At 41.5% G+C, this 20,841-nt stretch overlaps 1 protein-coding gene across 1 annotated transcript in view; it reads right to left on the bottom strand.

Annotated features, from left to right (window-relative positions):
- Positions 1-13,490, bottom strand: part of LOC126251665 (2-iminobutanoate/2-iminopropanoate deaminase-like) — a 56,731-nt gene extending 43,241 nt beyond the window's left edge. Inside the window, exons 1-2 of the mRNA XM_049952237.1 lie at positions 13,389-13,490; positions 12,620-12,915 (exon numbers count right to left, since the gene is read on the bottom strand). Of these exons, the coding sequence (XP_049808194.1) occupies positions 12,620-12,771 (152 nt within the window). The 5' untranslated portion in view covers positions 12,772-12,915; positions 13,389-13,490. The remainder of the gene's footprint in view (positions 1-12,619; positions 12,916-13,388) is intronic.
- Positions 13,491-20,841: the final 7,351 nt, after the last annotated feature.

The following is a 20,841-nucleotide window of genomic DNA, read 5'->3' as shown; positions in this document are numbered from 1 at the left end:
AATTATCTTTTAACTTTCAAGGTATACTCTAGTTATGATGGTCTGCAACATACACCAGAATTTATGCTAACAATTGAAAATTTTTTAAGTTAAAAATTTTTAATTGGTGTAAAAATGGTACAAAAAGTGGTAAAGAACCTATTATAAAAGAGTTCCCACAAGGAGTGGTTCTGATTCTACTGAATGTTCTACCTATGTGTTGTAGCTAAAAACAAACCAGAATAAATGCAAAATGTTTATTTCTTTTATAGTTAACAAGGAAACCATAACTATCAAGATTGTTGCAAGGCTAAATTTTAACTGCTATGACATTTTGAGACTAGTTATTTATCCAACTGCATTTCTTGTTCCCTGTATGCATATTTCTTCACACACAAAATTGCATGGAACTGTCTAATAGTTTTTGAGGAATAAAAGTTAGAATGAACCCTGAGCTTGCTCTGTGCTAACTGTATCCACCCCTCTGAAGCTCGTTCTACAAGAGGTTTTAGGGTGAGCACATTTTTATCACAAGCTTCTGTGCAATAACCACCTGTTTTGTAAAGAAGAAAAAGTGATTGACTGACTGACTTATTCATCCGTAGCACAATATACATTTTATGGATGTCATCAAAAGCTTTTACAATATTTCTTATTAAAATAAACATGCCTCTTCCAGTATTTATAGCTCCTGTACTCAGTCCTACTTTTCTAATTATCTCATGTAGTCATCTTTATTGATCCATTCAATCATTCAATGTACACAAGTGTTCAGCATGGTATGGTACAAGTCAAACAGATGATATGAGAACATGTACATACACATTGCATTGTTTCTTATAGTGAACATCAAACTGGAGATATATTATATATGAATTCATAATAAAATAAAAACAAGAATACATTTAAATAATAATGCTAGTCATAAACAGCAGAAATTTATTAATTAACAATAGGTTATTTTTAATAAATCAGTTTAGTTTGGAAAGATAATTAAAACACACAATTTAGTTTGTGATGGATCACATTCAAGAAAGTCTTTTATGCTGTAGAAGCAATGCTTTACAGGAGTGCACTTAGTTTTTTTTTAAATTTTGTTGGTTCTTGAATACTTTCTACTTCCTTCAGGAGATGGCATTCAGTTTGATTCCTATACATTTAACACTATTACTACACAGTCTAGCAGAATGGGGAACTAGTCTACTTTTTCTGACCTTGTGTTATGGTGGTGACTGTCCATATTCCTGTGCAATCTACTGATGTTTTGTTTCATAAAACAGAGCAGTTCAAACACATACTGACCAGGGAGAGGCAGAATGTTTAATTTTTTAAAGAGTGGCTGACATGTTCTCCTTTGCTGTTTGTATATGTTTTTATTTATTTTTCAGTCTAAATTGTTTCTCTGATTCAGTAATATGACCCCAAAAAAATAATTTCATAGCATAGTACTGAATGGAAAAGAGTATAACATATACATGCCAGTGTGCTCTCACTGAATGGAGCATAAAGCAAACTTTGCTTAAACTGGAACTAATCATGTCAATATGTTTTCTTCCACATGAATGTGTCAGTGACGTGAATCCCTAAGACATTTGTCTCATTAACAAATTCTACACTACAAGCATAGGCTTTCGTGGTCATTGTCACAGTCAAAATTTTTCTGGGTTTGTGACCATATTGTTGATATGTAAAACTACCGATATTTAGGTCACTGTTGCAAGTGACTTTCTTCAGGGTGTTTTTGCTTACTGCTGAATGAGAAAAATATTTCTCATATACCTGCAGACGTGGTTGTTACCTATTTCTGACAGGCTGTTAAGGATGAAGGAGAGGGATGTTAGAAGTCCCTTTATTGGTGCTTTTGTTATTTCTTTTCATTGGTGGAAGCCAGATGTTTTGACTGGTGTTTGCATTGCTGCTTGTGATTGGTGGAATCTGCAGTTGTAACACGGCATTGTTTTCCTGCTTTCTAGTGCTGGCTGAGGCATGCCAGCACTCTTTAAACCAGCGGCCGCTGAGCTCTCCCGCACACGTGTGTACTTTGCTTTACATGAGCTGTCATCCCGTAATGCTGTTATTCCTGGCAGCCAAGAGTTTGGAAGTCGGTACCCATCTTCTCTGTTCATGATGGCAGGTCACTTGGCTATTTTTTCTCCTGAAAGTAAGAGGCTGCTTTGCCAGTACGTGGAGTTTACGAAATCAGGTGTGAACGTGGATTAGCGTATGTAGGTGAGACAGGGTGACCCATCAGCATACAGATATCTGAACACTGAAGATATCTCTGACTAGGACAACACACCTAGTCAGTGGTGACAGAACACTGGAATGGGTGTGGCAAACATATTGATTTTGCTGAAGCTTGTGTACTGGTGAAGCAGCCTCTTACTTTCAGGAGGAAGATTAGAGAAGCAATAGAAATAGTCAAGCGACCCACCATCATGAATACAGAAGTCGGGTACCAACTTCCAATGTTGTGGCTGCCAGCAATAACAGCGTTAAAGAATAACAGCTCACCTGAAGCAATACACACTGATGCACAGGAGACCACAGCAGTCGCAGGTACAAAGAGTACTGGCACACTTCAGCCAGCACAAGAAAGCAGCAAAACAATGCTATGCCACAACTGCCAACTGGTTTTCCATTTGCTGTTTTTCACCAATTACAAGCAGTAATGCAAACACCAATCAAAATGTTGGGTTTCCACCAATGAAAATAAATAAGAAAAACACCAATGAAGAACTTCTAGCATCCCTCTCCCTCATCCTTAACAGCCTATCAGAATTACATAACAGAAACATCTGCAGATATATATAAGAAACATAGTTTTCTCATTCAGCAGTAAACAAAAACACCTTGAAGGAGGTCACTTGCAACAGTGACCAAAACGTCGGTAGTTTTATGTATTGACAATGTGATCACAAAAAAAAAATTATTATTAAATTCTACACTTATTCCACTTATTGTTACTGTATGAACCTAGGGAGTTTTGTTCTGAATGGTATGGAAGCTTAAGCATACTGCCTTTTTTGTATTAGCCACGAGTCTAGTTGGGCTGAGTTTCTATTAACTGCTGACTGGAGAGATTCATCTGCATTTGAGATGAGGACATCATCAGTGAAGAGAAATGTCTTACTAGTGGGTATGGTGGAGGGAAGGTCATTTAAGTAAACTAGAAATAATAAGGGACCATAACTGAGCCTTTTGGCACACCAAATTTTGTGACTTATGTAGACAGGTACATCCCATTTAGGATTCCTGATAGACTATTTATGTGGACATACAGTGCTCAGTCCTCGATGTAATTGCTGAACCAGCCATGGGCAGTTCCCTTTACCCCATAAGAATCCAACTTTTGCAAAAGTATGTTGTGATTTACCATGTCAAAAGCCTTTGTGAGGTCAAGAAAAAGACCTATATCTGGGCATTTCTTGTCAACCAGATGAAGAGTAGTACCAAGAAATTCATAAATTTCAACAGCAGTGCTTTTATTTTCTTGGAAACATAACTGAGCAGAAGAAAGAATTCTTTTTTAAAGATATGATGTCAGTCTTGCAGCCATTGCATATTCAAGTATTTTACTGAATACAGACAGCAATGCAACTGGATGATATGGGCTGGGATCCTCTTTAAATCCCTTTCCATGTATGGGTACAACTTCTGTTATTTTAAGTTTTCATGGGAATATTGCATCTGAAAAGTAAGCATTTATTACATGAGACAGTGGCTTTTATTAATAAGTTTGCTGTATCTGTGGAGCAGCAAGCAGGGATCATATCTTCTGTTGATGATTTGTTTCTTTATTTTACCATGAATTCTTTTCTGTCTCTGCATTCAATGTTGGTGATAAAAAATTGTGTTCATACAGGTACTGATGACTGATTGAGGGGGCAATTACTTTTTAGATTTTCTGTTAGTCTTTCTACAGTTGCAATAAAGTAGGAGCTAAATTTCTGAGCTACTTCATCTTGATTAGTAATTATGGTGCATTTACTTTAAGTTTAATGTTACTAATGATACTGCTATTTCTACATGTTTTGCATTGATTATTTACCATATGCATTTCCTTTTATTGTATGAAGATTTCAGAAGACCGTCACTGCATAGTTATTTTTTTATTTTATTTTATTTATTTATTTTGCAACATTTACCACATTTCTAAATATTCTTTAGTATGCAGTGAAGTAGTACTTAAATTTTTCACTTTTACCAAGGTTAGTCTTCCAGAGGGAGAAAAGCTATCTCCTGATCTTTGCTGAGGGAGGGAAACATTCCACGTGGGAAAAATATATCTAAAAACAAAGATGATGTGACTTACCAAACGAAAGCGCTGGCACGTCGATAGACACACAAACAAACACAAACATACACACAAAATTCAAGCTTTCGCAACAAACTGTTGCCTCATCAGGAAAGAGGGAAGGAGAGGGAAAGACGAAAGGATGTGGGTTTTAAGGGAGAGGGTAAGGAGTCATTCCAATCCCGGGAGCGGAAAGACTTACCTTAGGGGCAAAAAAAGGATGGGGTAAACACTCTCACACACACACACATCCATCCACACATATACAGACACAAGCAGACATATTTAAAGGCAAAGAGTTTGGGTTTCTTTAAATATGTCTGCTTGTGTCTGTATATGTGTGGATGGATATTTGTGTGTGTGTGCGCGCGAGTGTATACCCGTCCTTTTTCCCCCTAAGGTAAGTCTTTCCGCTCCCAGGATTGGAATGACTCCTTACCCTCTCCCATAAAACCCAAATCCTTTCGTCTTTCCCTCTCCTTCCCTCTTTCCTGACGAGGCAACCATTGGTTGCGAAAGCTAGAATTTTGTGTGTATGTTTGTGTGTCTATCGACGTGCCAGCGCTTTCGTTTGGTAAGTCACATCATCTTTGTTTTTAGATATATTTTTTCCCACGTGGAATGTTTCCTTCTATTATATTTATAACATTAATTTGAACCCAACAATTACGTTTGTTATTTTCACTGTTGCATTTCGAAATCTTCTCTGTCGTCTTATTTTATCTTTTTGTTTTTGCCAGTATTTTCACTTTGTATTCACTTTCTCCTTTTTACCGTAATCTACTATACAATTTTATCCCGCCTATATATACTCAACAATACGTCACCCACTTCCAAACCATAACCAAAAAAAATTTTTTTTTTTCCTCTTTCAACTGTTTCTAGTCCACAAACAGTTCCTTTCACCTATTAAACAACCATTTCGTCTAGTTCTGATAACTTTCGCTTTATTTCCATTTCCGTTCTTCCCACATCACTGATAATTTTTAGCCGCTTCCCACAGGTTTTAACGTCATTATTTCTTCGCCAGACAATTGTTAGCCTCATTTTCATAATCTGCCACCACAAAACCACTCTTTTTAATACATTTACACGCCGTTTTTTCGAAATTTTCCCTAATCTCTCCATCCTTTAACGTGTTTTGAAAAAAAAAAAGTGTCTGTGTGTGTGTGTGTGTGTGTGTGCGTGTGTGTGCGTGTGTGTGTGTGTGCGCGCGCGCGCGCGCGCGCGCGTGACTGTATACCCGTCCTTTTTTCCCCCTAAGGTAAGTCTTTCCGCTCCCGGGATTGGAATGACTCCTTACCCTCTCCCTTAAAACCCACATCCTTTCGTCTTTCCCTCTCCTTCCCTCTTTCCTGATGAGGCAACAGTTTGTTGCGAAAGCTTGAATTTTGCGTGTATGTTTGTGTGTCTATCGACGTGCCAGCGCTTTCGTTTGGTAAGTCACATCATCTTTGTTTTTAGATATATTTTTCCCACGTGGAATGTTTCCCTATACTCCTGGAAATGGAAAAAAGAACACATTGACACCGGTGTGTCAGAGCCACCATACTTGCTCCGGACACTGCGAGAGGGCTGTACAAGCAATGATCACACGCACGGCACAGCGGACACACCAGGAACCGCGGTGTTGGCCGTCGAATGGCGCTAGCTGCGCAACATTTGTGCACCGCCGCCGTCAGTGTCAGCCAGTTTGCCGTGGCATACGGAGCTCCATCGCAGTCTTTAACACTGGTAGCATGCCGCGACAGCGTGGACGTGAACCGTATGTGCAGTTGACGGACTTTGAGCGAGGGCATATAGTGGGCATGGGGGAGGCCGGGTGGACGTACCGCCGAATTGCTCAACACGTGGGGCGTGAGGTCTCCACAGTACATCGATGTTGTCACCAGTGGTCGGCGGAAGGTGCATGTGCCCGTCGACCTGGGACCGGACCGCAGCGACGCATGGATGCACGCCAAGACCGTAGGATCCTACGCAGTGCCGTAGGGGACCGCACCGCCACTTCCCAGCAAATTAGGGACACTGTTGCTCCTGGGGTATCGGCGAGGACCATTCGCAACCGTCTCCATGAAGCTGGGCTACGGTCCCGCACACCGTTAGGCCGTCTTCCGCTCACGCCCCAACATCGTGCAGCCCGCCTCCAGTGGTGTCGCGACAGGCGTGAATGGAAGGACGAATGGAGACGTGTCGTCTTCAGCGATGAGAGTCGCTTCTGCCTTGGTGCCAATGATGGTCGTATGCGTGTTTGGCGCCGTGCAGGTGAGCGCCACAATCAGGACTGCATACGACCGAGGCACACAGAGCCAACACCCGGCATCATGGTGTGGGGAGCGATCTCCTACACTGGCCGTACACCACTGGTGATCGTCGAGGGGACACTGAATAGTGCACGGTACATCCAAACCGTCATCGAACCCATCGTTCTACCATTCCTAGACCGGCAAGGGAACTTGCTGTTCCAACAGGACAATGCACGTCCGCATGTATCCCGTGCCACCCAACGTGCTCTAGAAGGTGTAAGTCAACTACCCTGGCCAGCAAGATCTCCGGATCTGTCCCCCATTGAGCATGTTTGGGACTGGATGAAGCGTCGTCTCACGCGGTCTGCACGTCCAGCACGAACGCTGGTCCAACTGAGGCGCCAGGTGGAAATGGCCTGGCAAGCCGTTCCACAGGACTACATCCAGCATCTCTACGATCGTCTCCATGGGAGAATAGCAGCCTGCATTGCTGCGAAAGGTGGATATACACTGTACTAGTGCCGACATTGTGCATGCTCTGTTGCCTGTGTCTATGTGCCTGTGGTTCTGTCAGTGTGATCATGTGATGTATCTGACCCCAGGAATGTGTCAATAAAGTTTCCCCTTCCTGGGACAATGAATTCACGGTGTTCTTATTTCAATTTCCAGGAGTGTGTGTCTATATATATATATATATATATATATATATATATATATATATATATATATATATATATATATATATATATTATTTTTAAAGGGAAACAGCAGTTGGATTAGTAACAGATGTTTAATGTTTCAGATTTTTCATCTGCTGTCAGAGTGGTAAACAGTCTCACAGTTTTCCCTTTGAATATGGTCTGGTAAAAAAAATTAAGGACATTGTTTTGACAAATTATTACATAGAGCAATGTTCATGAACATTATGTTACCATCTACAGTTATTTTAAATATTCATTTACAGTGCAACAGCTATTATTTGGTGTATATTTTTTTTTGCCTTTGGCTGAAGGTGTGGGGATCATTCACAGCTTTTATTTCTTGTGGCAGTCTATCGTAAAATTTTATTCTATGGTATAAGACACTTTTTTTGGCTTGTTTTTTCTGTATAGATGGGTTTGGTTCCATGATCATGTATTGTGCTTTTTGTGGTGTAGGGATTAAGATGCTCTCATTACCAAATAGTATTTTTCACTGTGGGAAATCATTTATATACACTGCTCAACAAAAGTTTGGAATACTATCATGAAATTTAATCTACAATACTAGAGGTTCGCTGACCTAGGCACTTCATGCATTATCCAGCATTAGCATTAATGCATTAGCCCATATACTGGACAGTACTTACTACTGGCATGCTTTGTGGCCATTTCCAAGTCATGTAAACATGCCATTGATGAAGCGGCTCACCACGAGCAGTCCAATATCAACAACAGCTTCATTCGGTTTCTGTTCAGCACTGCAGTAACATGTCACATACAAACATACAAATACTTTAATAGCCAGTGTAGTGGCTTTACTTTCAGCAGGTCATTCACGGCAGTTTCACTCAAAGTGGTGTGTCAAAGATGTGTAGAAAGTAGAGAAATATGAGAAATGTGGACAATGTAGACCTCACAGTGGTCATCCTTGTATGACAACCACCAATGCTGGATCATTTCCTCCAACTGTCTGCTCACGGGTTCCCGACGTCAGCTGCCAGAAATACTGAAAATGACAATGCGAGATCACTCCGTAGTCTAGCAGTGTCTCAGTATCTTCAAAGATACAATGTCAACCAAATGCATTGGCCAGCACAGTCTCCAGACATGAATGCAACTGAGCATGCATAGGGACTGTTAAAGGTGGCCATTGCACAGTGCCTGAATGCACCTGATGATCTTCAGAACCTCACTGAAGCTGCCATTAAGGAGTGGGACCTTATATACCAAGATAAACTTGATGGTATCATCCAGACTATACCTTGCAGAGTGGAAGAATGCATCCATGTGCATAGAGGACATACTCACTACTAAAAACTGATAATCATCGTCATGTAAGAAAGATTTTCACTCTCTGTTTTGTAATATGTACACTAAGGAGAGAGCCCACTTTGTTTTGTAATGATTTTTATAACTAACCAAAATCCTTGTTTTCAGAAGGAATTATTTTTATTTTGATAATAAGGAATTGTACAAACCACAGTGGATGTATTATAAGAACTCATTGCAGTAAACTGTATTATATTCCAAACTTTTGTTGAGTTGTGTATGTAAGGAAGACGATTGGGCACAATACACTTTCCTGGAGGAAACCTATATTAATATATTTCGGATGTGATAAATGTTTTACTATTTTTAGAAATACGAGATTTCAACTCGTTGCACCAAGTTTTCCAAGCATAATTTAAACAAGTTCTTTGCCATACCCCTTATTTCTGGCAATTCTAATTTGTGTAACGCGCTGAAGTGCCAAAGAAGCTGGTAAAGACCTGCATATTCAAATACATAGGTACGTAAACAGGCAGAATACAGCTCTGCAGTTAGCAACGCCTATATAACACAAGTGTCTGATGCAGTAGTTAGATCAGTTACTGCTGCTACAATAGCACTATCAAGATTTGAGTGAGTGAATGAGGTGTTTTAGTCAGTGCATGAGCGATGGGACACAGCATCTCTGAGGTAGCGATGAAGTGGGCATCTTCCTGTACAGCTATTTCACAAGTGTACATTGAATATCAGGAATCCAGTAAAACATCAAGTATCCAACACTGCTGTGGCCAGAAAAAAAAAATTGTTCAACATGACAAAAGTGCAACCTTTCCGCAGATTGCAGCAGATTTCAGTGCTGGGCCATCAACATGTGTCAGCATGTGAACCATTCAACAAAACATCGATACGGGCTTTCAGGGCCAAAGGCCCACTCGTGTATGTACCCTTAATGACTGCACAGTACAAAGCTTTATGTGTTGCCTTGGTCTGTCAGCACTGACATTGGACTATTGATGACTGGAAACACATTGCATGGTCAGACGAGTCTCAGTTCAAATTGTATCAAGTGGATGGGGTGTACAGGTATGGAGACAACCTTATGAATCCGCAGATCCTGCATGTCAGCAGGGGACTTTTCAAGCTGGCAGAAGCTCTGTAAAGGTGTGGGGCGAATGGGTGATATGGGACCCCTGATACGTCTAGATACAACTGTGACAGGTGACACATACGTAAGCATACTGTCTGATCACCTGCATCCATTCATGTCCATTGTGCATTCCGACGTACTTGGGCAATTCCAGCAGGACAATGTGACACCCCCACAGGTCCAAAATTGCTGCAGAGTGGCTCCAGGAACACATTTGAGAGTTTGAACACTTGGCACTGGCCACTAAACTCCCCAGACATGAACATTATTTAGCATATCTGGGATGCCTTGCAACTTGCTGGCAGTTCAGAAGAGATCTCCACGCCCTTGTACTCTCACAGATTTATGGACAGCCTGCAGGGTTCATGGTGTCAATTCCCTCCAGCACTATTTCAGACAGTGAGTTCATGCCGCGTCATGTTGCGGCACTTCTGCATGCTTGCGGGGGCCCTACATAATATTAGGGTATACCAGTTTCTTTGGCTCTTCAGTGTAGAAAATTGGGTAATAAAACCTGTGGTCATTTGTGTGCGTATTGCATTCTCGCCCTCGTCTAGTGCTTCAAGTACAACTTCAGTAAATTGTGCTATAAGTGGCTGGGGTTGACCGAAGCATCTGATCCCACCCGTCGGCTTTGACCCATGACATAAGGCTGTTGTTGTGAGTGACGTCACGATGGCACGGAATTTAGTTTGTGAGAGTGGCATGTTTGTAGGTGTCGTTTTGATGTGATCGGTGACTCTCTCTGGTGGTGTGTTACATGATGTTTCTGGTTTAGTTTGCGTGTATGGCTTGTTTATAGGTGGCGTATTGTTGCGGTCGCTGGTTATGTGGTTCATTTGCGCGATAGCATTGCACGTGTGTGGTATTGGGACTGTGCTTTCAGCAGAATATTTTTCAGTGAGTTAACGATTTTAGTTTTGTCATTTCGACGTTATTGTAGTTTTTTCCTGGTCGTCGTGTGTGAATTTTGGTAAATTGCTTTTTTATGTCTTTGGTAGGTATGGATATGAATGACAAGGTCAACAGTTTTCGGTTGTCGGCAATGATGGGGGACAGTGCATTGTGTCTAATAAAATTTCTTCAACTAATCGGATTTTTTGATGAAGTCATGAAGTATTCACTATGTCATAAAGAAATGAGGCTTACTAAAGTTCCGGCGTCTCAGACCAGGGACGGCTGTATGAAGAGATTTCGTAAGGATAACAGGTCAAGGGAAGTGTTCGATTCCAATTTTGTTGGTTTTTTGAGGTAGTCATGATTATGGACGTGGTTGTAGTTTTGGGTTTTATGGTTTGGTATCGGTAGTTTCTGTTGACCTATATAGGTCAAGGAAAGTGTTCGATTCCAGAGGATATTCTGTTTATTGGAATTTGGGGAGTTTTGTGTTGTCGGTTTTTTTCGTCGTTTTGTGTGTTTTGGTATGATGGTGTGTGTCTAAATTTGTTTATATTTACTTTGTCTCCATCCACAAACTCAATTTCTCACGCTTGTCCCGTTAGTTTCATTAGGTTTTTTGTGGAACGTGTGTGTGTGTGTGTGTGTGTGTGTGTGTGTGTGTGTGTGTGTGTGTGTGTGTGTGGAGGGGGTGGGGGTTTCAATGTATTTTCGTGTTTGTGGTCATGTTTACGTAATGACGTCATAGGCGCCATATTGAAGTCTTAGTGTATGGTCGTTTCCGCCATATTTGTGACTCATGGGTCAAAGCAGACGGGTGGAATCGGAAGTTTCTGTATTTCCGGTGGCTGCGTACCTCTTGTGGGCCCGAAACGAACTGTCCATCGTACAAGAGGTTGTATTTATTCAGTACTTCATTAATCTATTTTCCATATGGTTTTTATTGTTTTGGAAATACAAGATAACGAAGAAATTGGTCTGTGGCTTTCTACATTTTCTGCTTCACAATTTTTTGTCAATGGTATTACTTTTGCTTGTTTCAGATATTCATGAAACAGAGAGATGTGACAAATTCATTAATTATTACTGTAAATTAGATTTTTATGTTGTTTATACAATTTCTAATCTTTATTTTATTTTAATATACGACACATTATCTCAGCTATGCAAAAACTGTAGCTCCATTACAACTCAAAGTGTAGCACGTAATATACTTGTGTACACCTGACAGGATCAAAAAATGGCTCTGAGCACTATGGGACTCAACTGCTGTGGTCATTAGTCCCCTAGAACTTAGAACTACTTAAACCTAACTAACCTAAGGACATCACACACATCCATGCCCGAGGCAGGATTCGAACCTGCGACCGTAGCAGTCGCACGGTTCCGGACTGCGCGCCTAGAACCGCGAGACCACCGCGGCCGGCCCTGACAGGATCAATAGTGGCGTTAATTCATGAAATTTATGCAAACTTTTCACTGTTCAAGTTCCTGAACACGAACCGCCAGCGATCGAAATGCACTGAAATAAACAACTCAATTGGTGACTGAATGCGGTTTGTTTTATTTTTTAGACGAAGTAATACAGTCAAGCGACAACATTGACAACAATCGACAAAATTAAAATACTTTTTACCTCAGTGACGAATTATGAATTATATCCGAATATGATGCCTTAAAACATTTTTGAATGAAAATGTGAATAGTTAGCTTTTTGACATTTTCGTCTCCAAAATCTGATACTCGTGACAAAATTTTCACGGCTTACACGTTTTGTACCTAACTGTTGGCAGCATGGTGTGGAAAAAAGAAAAAGGCTTAACCATATGTGAAGATCTGAAGCATCTGACTTCCAATTGAAGTTCTTATCAAAATTAGCACCAAACATTTACAAATTTTTCTGTTTCATTGATTGATTTCATGAATGCGGTGACAGTCCATTGGCAGAGAAACCCGGCATTAAATTGCAAGAGACTATTAATTACACTTTCAAGAATTCATGTTACTCCATTAGGTAAGGAATGCAGTACCGAGGCAATTATGTCTTGCATTAAATAACATGCAAGTCAGCAGACGAGCAGTTTACCTGTAGGCGGAAACAGGCGGCGCCGCCTTCGCTGTGCTGATGATCTTCCTGACAGTCTTGGACATGCCGGCAGCGAGTGCTGGTGATCGGCAGGCTAGCAGCTGTGCGACTGCTCCAGTCAACAGTCGGCGGCAGCTCTGCTGGCATAACATTACGTCACAACAGGGACCTGTCGAGGTCACGGACTGCACTGCTATCGCGCCGCTCGTCGCTGTCGTATTGCCAGCACGCGCAGTGATAAACGGGCACCAGCGATGATACAACTACACGCCGCTGCAGTTACACATGCGTTCAACCTAAAAGAGCGACATTTATTTGTAAAGTTACAAACTGGCAACAAGCCGAGAGATGTGTCCACAGAGCTTACGAAATGTTTCAACAATTTATAGTCAGTCTTATTTTTATTCAATCGTCATGATGCCAGCAATATATGAAGTTGACTGGTTAGCCAAAATTTTAATGTGATTTACTTATAGAAGTTCTAGTGAAAATATGCAGTTTACATCTGCTCTGCAAGCTGCCTAACGGTGTGTGGCGGAGCGTGATTTTGATGGTGCTATTTTTCCATTTGCGAACCGTGCGCGAAAAGAATGATTGTAGGTAAATCTCTGTATTAGGTCTAATTTGTCGAATTTCCTCGTCCTGGTCATTTCACGAGGAGTATGCTGGAGGAAGTGATATGTTGCGCGACGCTTTTTGACACCGTACTCTCACAGAATATCAACAATAACCCACTTGATAATGCACAACGTTCTTTCGTAGCGTTTACCACTGGAGTTCGTTCAGCGTCTCCGTAATGTTACTATCGCTTCTATTCGCCCAGCCTGCTCAGTTCGCTCGGCATTCGTACAACTATACGAACATCTCGGAGTTGTCATCTTGGCCGCTGTGGCGTTAGCAGCAGTAGACCCGCGCTGGATAGACATGAGAATCAACTGCGCAAATGGAGTAAACATCGTGCTTTTTCGTTTCTCTGAGTATATTTGTGACATCATATTGAGTAGTCATAAAGAAATTACGTTGGATTTATTCCATTACACGGATGTATGTAAATGCAGTAATTTATTATGAGGAACCACTACAAAGCTTGCATAAATCCGATGCACATTTCGTGTTTCACATGTCTTCTCAAATTTCCAATATCATTGGCACATCTGCTCAAATTAGTTATTTCTTATGATCTTGCCGTGCATTTACATGAACACAGTGATGTTACGTTACAGGTTTCAGTTTACTAACTGCAATGATGTAATGCTGTGTTACTTTTTGAAGGAGCCAACGTGGTAAAGTGAAGGGAGTTTCATTTCACGAATTTTTCAGCCAGTGCGATTCCAGAGAATCATGACTTAAAGAAATATCTGGAGCAGATTTCGCAACAGTAAACTCTAGATCTTATTTCTGACTATCGATATATATTGAACATTGAGAAACTGCAGGATGCTGTTGTTCCCTTGGTTTTTCCCTTTTTTATCCAGCTTTATAAAGCCAAACAAGTCAAACAAGAAAGGAGGTCTGTTATCAGATCCATGGTCAAACCATTTCTTCATGTGTCTCCCCGCAGAGGTATCACGGCAATAATAATAATTACCGTTCTTCCCATTACACAGTATCCAGAGTGACATTCTAGACGGAAAGGTGATGAAAATAGATCAAAATAAATTGCACGGGTTAAACTTTTAGGTCTTGAAAGGAAACTCAATGAAACCACTCAGTAGTTGGTGTATTATAACAGCAATTGTCACAAAGCTTTGTCACATATAATTAAAACAGCAGAGTAAGATCCATCAAATGTAAAATATTCCTTATTTCTTGTGCAAATAGCAAATTTCAAGATATATTCTCCCAGATGGACAGAACGTATTATAGAACGTAGTATATCGTGAAAATCAGTATCACCCAAAGCATACATACATGCTACAAAAATATCTCACTGTTGCCTTCTACGAGCACACTGTCCCGCTATTTGGACGACACTCGTGCGAAACAGGAGTTAGGAAATTTGTAAAAGAGAGATTAATCTTAGAATCTAAACGTTTGAATGACGTTTAAAGATTCTGTTCCTTGATATTGGACGACCAGCAGTGAAACAACAATATGACAGAAAGCTGGATACTTTCTTTGATCATAAAACGACACCTTTTAACAAAAGCTCTCAGAACACTAGCCTCAATACATGCGAAGTTACGAAAGAATCGCTGGCAAGGAACAACATAATTTGACGGTTTTGTTGTCAGAGAGATCGAGGAGTGCGGATTTCTTATACAACGCCTAATTACTGACAATCATAAGACCAATGCAAATATTACGAGACGCCTTTCCAGTGGTAAGACTAGAAGTCACAGATTACTCACCCGGATGATCTAGAAAAAAAGCTGAAAATTACTTCTTGCGTTTGATCAATGCCATATTTTAAAAATATAAGAAACATGCTTTTGGGGAAGACCGTCTTTGATGGAGAAGACGAAATAAGTGGCTCTCACTTGAAAAATCTCTGAACTGCAAACAAATCAAGTCGTAAAACCTGTCCACTTTTTGACTCTAAAACACGAAGCCCAAAATATATAGAAAAAGTATTTGAAGCGAGCGAGAGGTATACTTTTTACACCATAACAGCTCTGTAATATGCCCAGACACATTCCGTACAGCCAAAAGCCCATTTGTTCCAACTCTGCACAGCGACTGTATATTTCATGAAAATGATTCAGAAATGGTTCAGCATCCATCATGTTCACAGTTACAACAAAGCTAAATTTTGTCCTGACACGATCCATTTTTTCAATACAGATGATGACAGCATTCATTGGCTGGAACATAAGTTCCTTACGTATCTGGACAAGGTGGAAAAGCCATGCCGCGAGCAAGGAACGGGTTTCCTCAGCAACGAGACTTTTGAGGCAATTCGGTTGACTACGTGTTCTACACTACTGTGTATCCACAGTTATTGTCGATGGGTTTTCATTTCGAGCTAACAAAAAGTAGGGTCTATTTAACAGCGATTCTCTAGAAATGTTCCTTAGCACTTTGAGGAAACCTAGGCAACAATGATACCCCGGATTCAAGAGCTGTAGTGCCTGCCCGCAAGAGAACCTTGAAGACAGGAACTCCTTCGTAACTAAGAAATCAGCATGCTCGTCAGATGAATGTTATTAGCTGTGACAAGCCGTATGAGCCAGTTTCATCGGGAGTGATATTGGAAACTAGCCGTGTGTTTGTAGTTGTGGGACTAAGATACGTATGTTGGGGGGCAGAATCACAATGTTATGTAAATCACACCCAAATCGGTTAATACTGAATCTGCACAAGGTGTGTAAAGCAATCTTGTAATGGCCCTGACATAAATCCTATGTGTCGTGCAACTTCTCATATAATTTATTCACTAATTCAATTGATCAGTTTCCCTCCAAAAACGATTATGGGAAAGGATTTTGGCGAGTGTGACTGTTTAACTGATAAGTTCCGTCGTAAACAATTACAATTACATTTATTTTCATTAAATGGAATCAATCATGAATTTGTATAAGGAAGAATCACGTAGATTAACGTAAACCAGACATGTAAATAGTCCTCAGCTGACAGGAGTGTTGACAAGAACCTAGTACAAACGACACTGCATGGAATCTAGTGTACTTCTCTACTATGAGAAGGGGAAGTAAAGAGAACATGTGAAATGTACACTACTGGCCATTAAAATTGCTACACCAAGAAGAAATGCAGATGATAAATGGGTATTCATTGAACAAATATATTATACTAGAACTGACCTGTGATTACATTTTCACGCAATTTGGGTGCATAGATCCTGAGAAATCAGTACCCAGAACAACCACCTCTGGCCGTAATAACGGCCTTAATACGCCTGGGCATTACGTCAAACAGAGCTTGGCTGGCGTGTACAGGTATAGCTGCCCATGCAGCTTCAACACGATACCACAGTTCATCAAGAGTAGTGACTGGCGTATTATGACGAGCCAGTTGCTCGACCACGATAGACCAGACGTTTTCAGTTGGTGAGAGATCTGGAGAATGTGCTGGCCAGGGCAGCAGTCGAACATTTTCTGTATCCAGAAAGGCCCGTACAGGACCTGCAACGTGCATTATCCTGCTGAAATGTAGGGTTTCGCAGGGGTCGAATGAAGGGTAGAGCCACGGGTCGTAGCACATCTGAAATGTAACGTCTACTGTTCAAAGTGCCGTCAATGCGAGCAAGAGATGACCGAGACGTGTAACCAATGGCACCCCATACTATCACGCCGGGTGATACGCCAGTATGGCGATGCTGAATACACGCTTCCAACGTGCGTTCACCGCGATGTCGCCAAACACGGATGCGACCATTATGATGCTGTAAACAGAACCTGGATTCATCCGAAACAATGACGTTTTGCCATTCTTGCACCCAGGTTCGTCGTTGAGTACACCATCGCAGGCGCTCCTGTCTGTGATGCAGCGTCAAGGGTAACCGCAGCCATGGTCTCCGAGCTGATAGTCCATGCTGCTGCAAACGTCGTCGAACTGTTCGTGCAGATGGTTGTTGTCTTGCAAACGTCCCCATCTGTTGACTCAGGGATCGAGACGTGGATGCACGATCCGTTAGAGCCATGCGGATAAGATGCCTGTCATCTCGACTGCTAGTGATGCGAGGCCGTTGGGATCCAGCACGGCGTTCCGTATTACCCTCCTGAACCCACCGATTCCATATTCTGCTAACAGTCATTGGATCTCGACCAACGTGAACAGCAATGTCGCGATACGTTAAACCGCAATCGCGATAGGCTACAATCCGACCTTTATCAAAGTCGGAAACGTGATGGTACGAATTTCTCCTCCTTACACGAGGCATCACAACAACGTTTCAACAGGCAACACCGGTCAACTGCTGTTTGTGTATGAGAAATCGGTTGGAAACTTTCCTCATGTCAGCACGTTGTAGGTTTGACCGAAGAAAACAAACTTATTTGAATTTTACCGACTGTCGTCCGAAGTCTGTCCGTTCGGGAGATAAGATCGGCTATAGTGTGACTGTGCACGTAGCAAGTCTTCTGGTCCAGACTGTATACCAATTAGGTTCCTTTCGGAGTATGCTGATGCATAAGCTCCATACTTAACAATCATATACAACCGTTCGCTCGACGAAAGATCTGTACCCAAAGACTGGAAAGTTGCACAGGTCCCACCAATATTCAAAAAAGGTGGTAGGAGTAATCCACTATATTACAGTCCCATATCGTTAACGTCGATATGCAGCAGGATTTTAGAACATATATTGTGTTCGAACGTAATGAATTACTTCGAAGAAAACGGTCTATTGACACACAGTCAACATGGGTTTAGAAAACATCGTTCTTGTGAAACACAACTAGCTCTTTATTCACATGAAGTGCTGAGTGCTATTGACAAGGGATTTCAGATCGATTCCGTATTTCTGGATTCCCGGAAGCCTTTTGACACTGTGCCACACAAGCGGCTCGTAGTGAAATTGCGTGCTTATGGAATATCGTTTCAGCTATGTGACTGGATCTGTGATTTCCTGTCAGAGAGGTCACAGTTCGTTGCAATTGACGGAAAGTCATCGAGTAAAACAGAAGTGATTTCTGGCGTTCCCCAAGGTAGTGTTATAGGCCCTTTGCTGTTCCATATCTATATAAACGATTTGAGAGACAATCTGAACAGCCGTCTTCGGTTGTTTGCAGATGACGCTGTCGTTTATCGACTAATAAAGTCATCAGAAGATCAAAACAAACTGCAAAACGATTTAGAAGAAATATCGGAATGGTGCGAAAAGTGGCAGTTGACCTTAAATAACGAAAAGTGTGAGGTCATCCACATGAGTGCTAAAAGGAACGCGTTAAACTTCGGTTACACGATAAATCAGTCTAATCTAAAAGCCATAAATTCAACTATATACCTATGTATTACAATTAAGAACAATTTAAATTGGAATGAACACATAGAAAATGTTGTGGGGAAGGCTAACCAAAGACTGCGTTTTATTGGCAGGACACTTAGAAAATGTGACAGACCTACTAAGGAGACTGCCTGCACTACTCTTGTTCGTCCTCTTTTAGAATACTGTTGCGCGGTGTGGGATCCTTACCAGATAGGACTGAGTACATCGAAAAAGTTCAAAGGAAGGCAACACGTTTTGTATTAGCGCGAAATATGGGAGAGTGTGTCACAGAAATGATACAGGATTTGGGATGGACATCATTAAAAGAAAGGCGTTTTTCGTTGCGACGGAATCTTCTCACGAAATTCCAATCACCAACTTTCTCCTCCGAATGCGAAAATATTTTGTTGACGCCGACTTACATAGGGAGGAACGATCACCAAGGGAAATCAGAGCTCGTACGGGGAGGTATAGGTGTTCATTCTTCCCGCGCGCTATACGAGATTGGAATAATAGAGAATTGCGAATGTGGTTCGATGAACCCTCTGCCAGGCACTTAAATGTGATTTGCAGAGTATCCATGTAGATGTAGTTGCGTACTGATTTGAAACATCAGCCGTCTCAGGCAGATGGATTCTTTTTCAAAATATTATGTACTCTCTCACCTCTACAACTCCTAGCAGTTTGTAATGGGAATTTCCGAACACCCTGTAGAATTCCCACCACTGGATAGGAACGTAGAGAAATATGCTTTATTAAAACAAGCTAAAAACTGCGACTAATCACGCATGCGCGACCTACCATCGTAGCTATCTGGCGACGGAATGACTCACTCTCAAGTTGGCCACGGGATTCTAACCACCTACGTAACTCTCCGGTCGTTAGCAGGTAATGGCCGGAACACACAGAGCTCACTCTGTGACCATTAAGGGAATACATTAGGCATGGAACACCTCGTACGTACAGACGCCACCAGCACTTGCGATCACTGGAAGCTGGGACATGATTAGGCGCCGCCGCCCGAAGGGTGCTGCAGTAGGGCAGTATTACACACGCTATAATATTCTTTACTACGTATCTTTCTAATTCCTGGGAAAAAACACGGCAGTGCTCTTTGATTACTGGAAACGCTTTGATGTGTGTTATTTCCTTGAAGTTCGTTTTTTTAACACTCAGTAATTTAAAATTCATGTTATTATATTACTTGGCAGTTTGTAACATTTCTGGCTGCACTTTCGAACTCATTTGGCAGCAGTAAGTCATTCGTTGCTTTCGGAAATGTGAAAAAAAGTGCTGTAACATACTCCTTAGGCACTAGTGACTAACACTGTTGAAGGCTTTCTCTAAATGAATCACGTAATGCTGTGACAGGTAGATTTGCTACAGGTAGGTTCGATCAGCATACGAGTATTATGGAGGTCCTTCGTGAACTCAAATTGGACGCAGCTCGTTTCGTGAAAACGTTAAAATTCAAAGAACTGGTATCTTTAGCTCATTGCAGAATGACGCTACTATTGCAAACATACATGGCCACGAAGATAAGAGAAATAAGTGCTCCTACAAAGGCGTATAGACTCATTTCTTTCCCTCAATCTGCTTTTGCATGTGTCACCAGCTGCCCACCATCAGTCACCGGTGGTTTGCGGAGTACGTGTTTTCCAAAAATTTAATTGTCGATTCTACACAGAGTACTCGAAAGAACTTGACACCCCCCCCCCCCCCCACCACCCACCCCTTCTAACAGCCGTGTACCGCAAGTCTCTAGAGGAACGGAAGGTTCCAAATGATTGGAAAAGAGCACAGGTAGTTCCAGTTTTCAAGAAGGGTCGTCGAGCATATGCGCAGAACTATAGGCCTATATCTCTGACATCGATCTGCTGTAGAATTTTAGAACATGTTGTTTGCTAGCGTATCATGTCATTTCTGGAAACCCAGAATCTACTCTGTAGGAATCAACATGGATTCCGTAAACAGCGATCGTGAGAGACCCAACTCGCTTTATTTGTTCATGAGACCCAGAAAATATTAGATACAGGCTCCCAGGTAGATGCCATTTTCCTTGACTTCCGGAAGGCGTTCGATACAGTTCCGCACTGTCGCCTTATAAACAAAGTAAGAGCCTACGGAATATCAGACCAGCTGTGTGGCTGGATTGAAAAGTTTTTAGCAAACAGAACACAGCATGTTGTTCTCAATGGAGAGACGTCTACAGACGTTAAAGTAACCTCTGGCGTACCACAGGGGAGTATTATGGGACCATTGCTTTTCACAATATACATAAATGACCTAGTAGATAGTGTCGGAAGTTCCATGCGGCTTTTCGCGGATGATGCTG

The sequence above is a fragment of the Schistocerca nitens genome, chromosome 4 (assembly GCF_023898315.1).
Source record: "Schistocerca nitens isolate TAMUIC-IGC-003100 chromosome 4, iqSchNite1.1, whole genome shotgun sequence".
NCBI lineage: Eukaryota > Metazoa > Arthropoda > Insecta > Orthoptera > Acrididae > Schistocerca > Schistocerca nitens.
The sequence above is the reverse complement of the archived record's forward strand: the minus strand, read 5'-3'. Positions and strand labels throughout refer to the sequence as shown.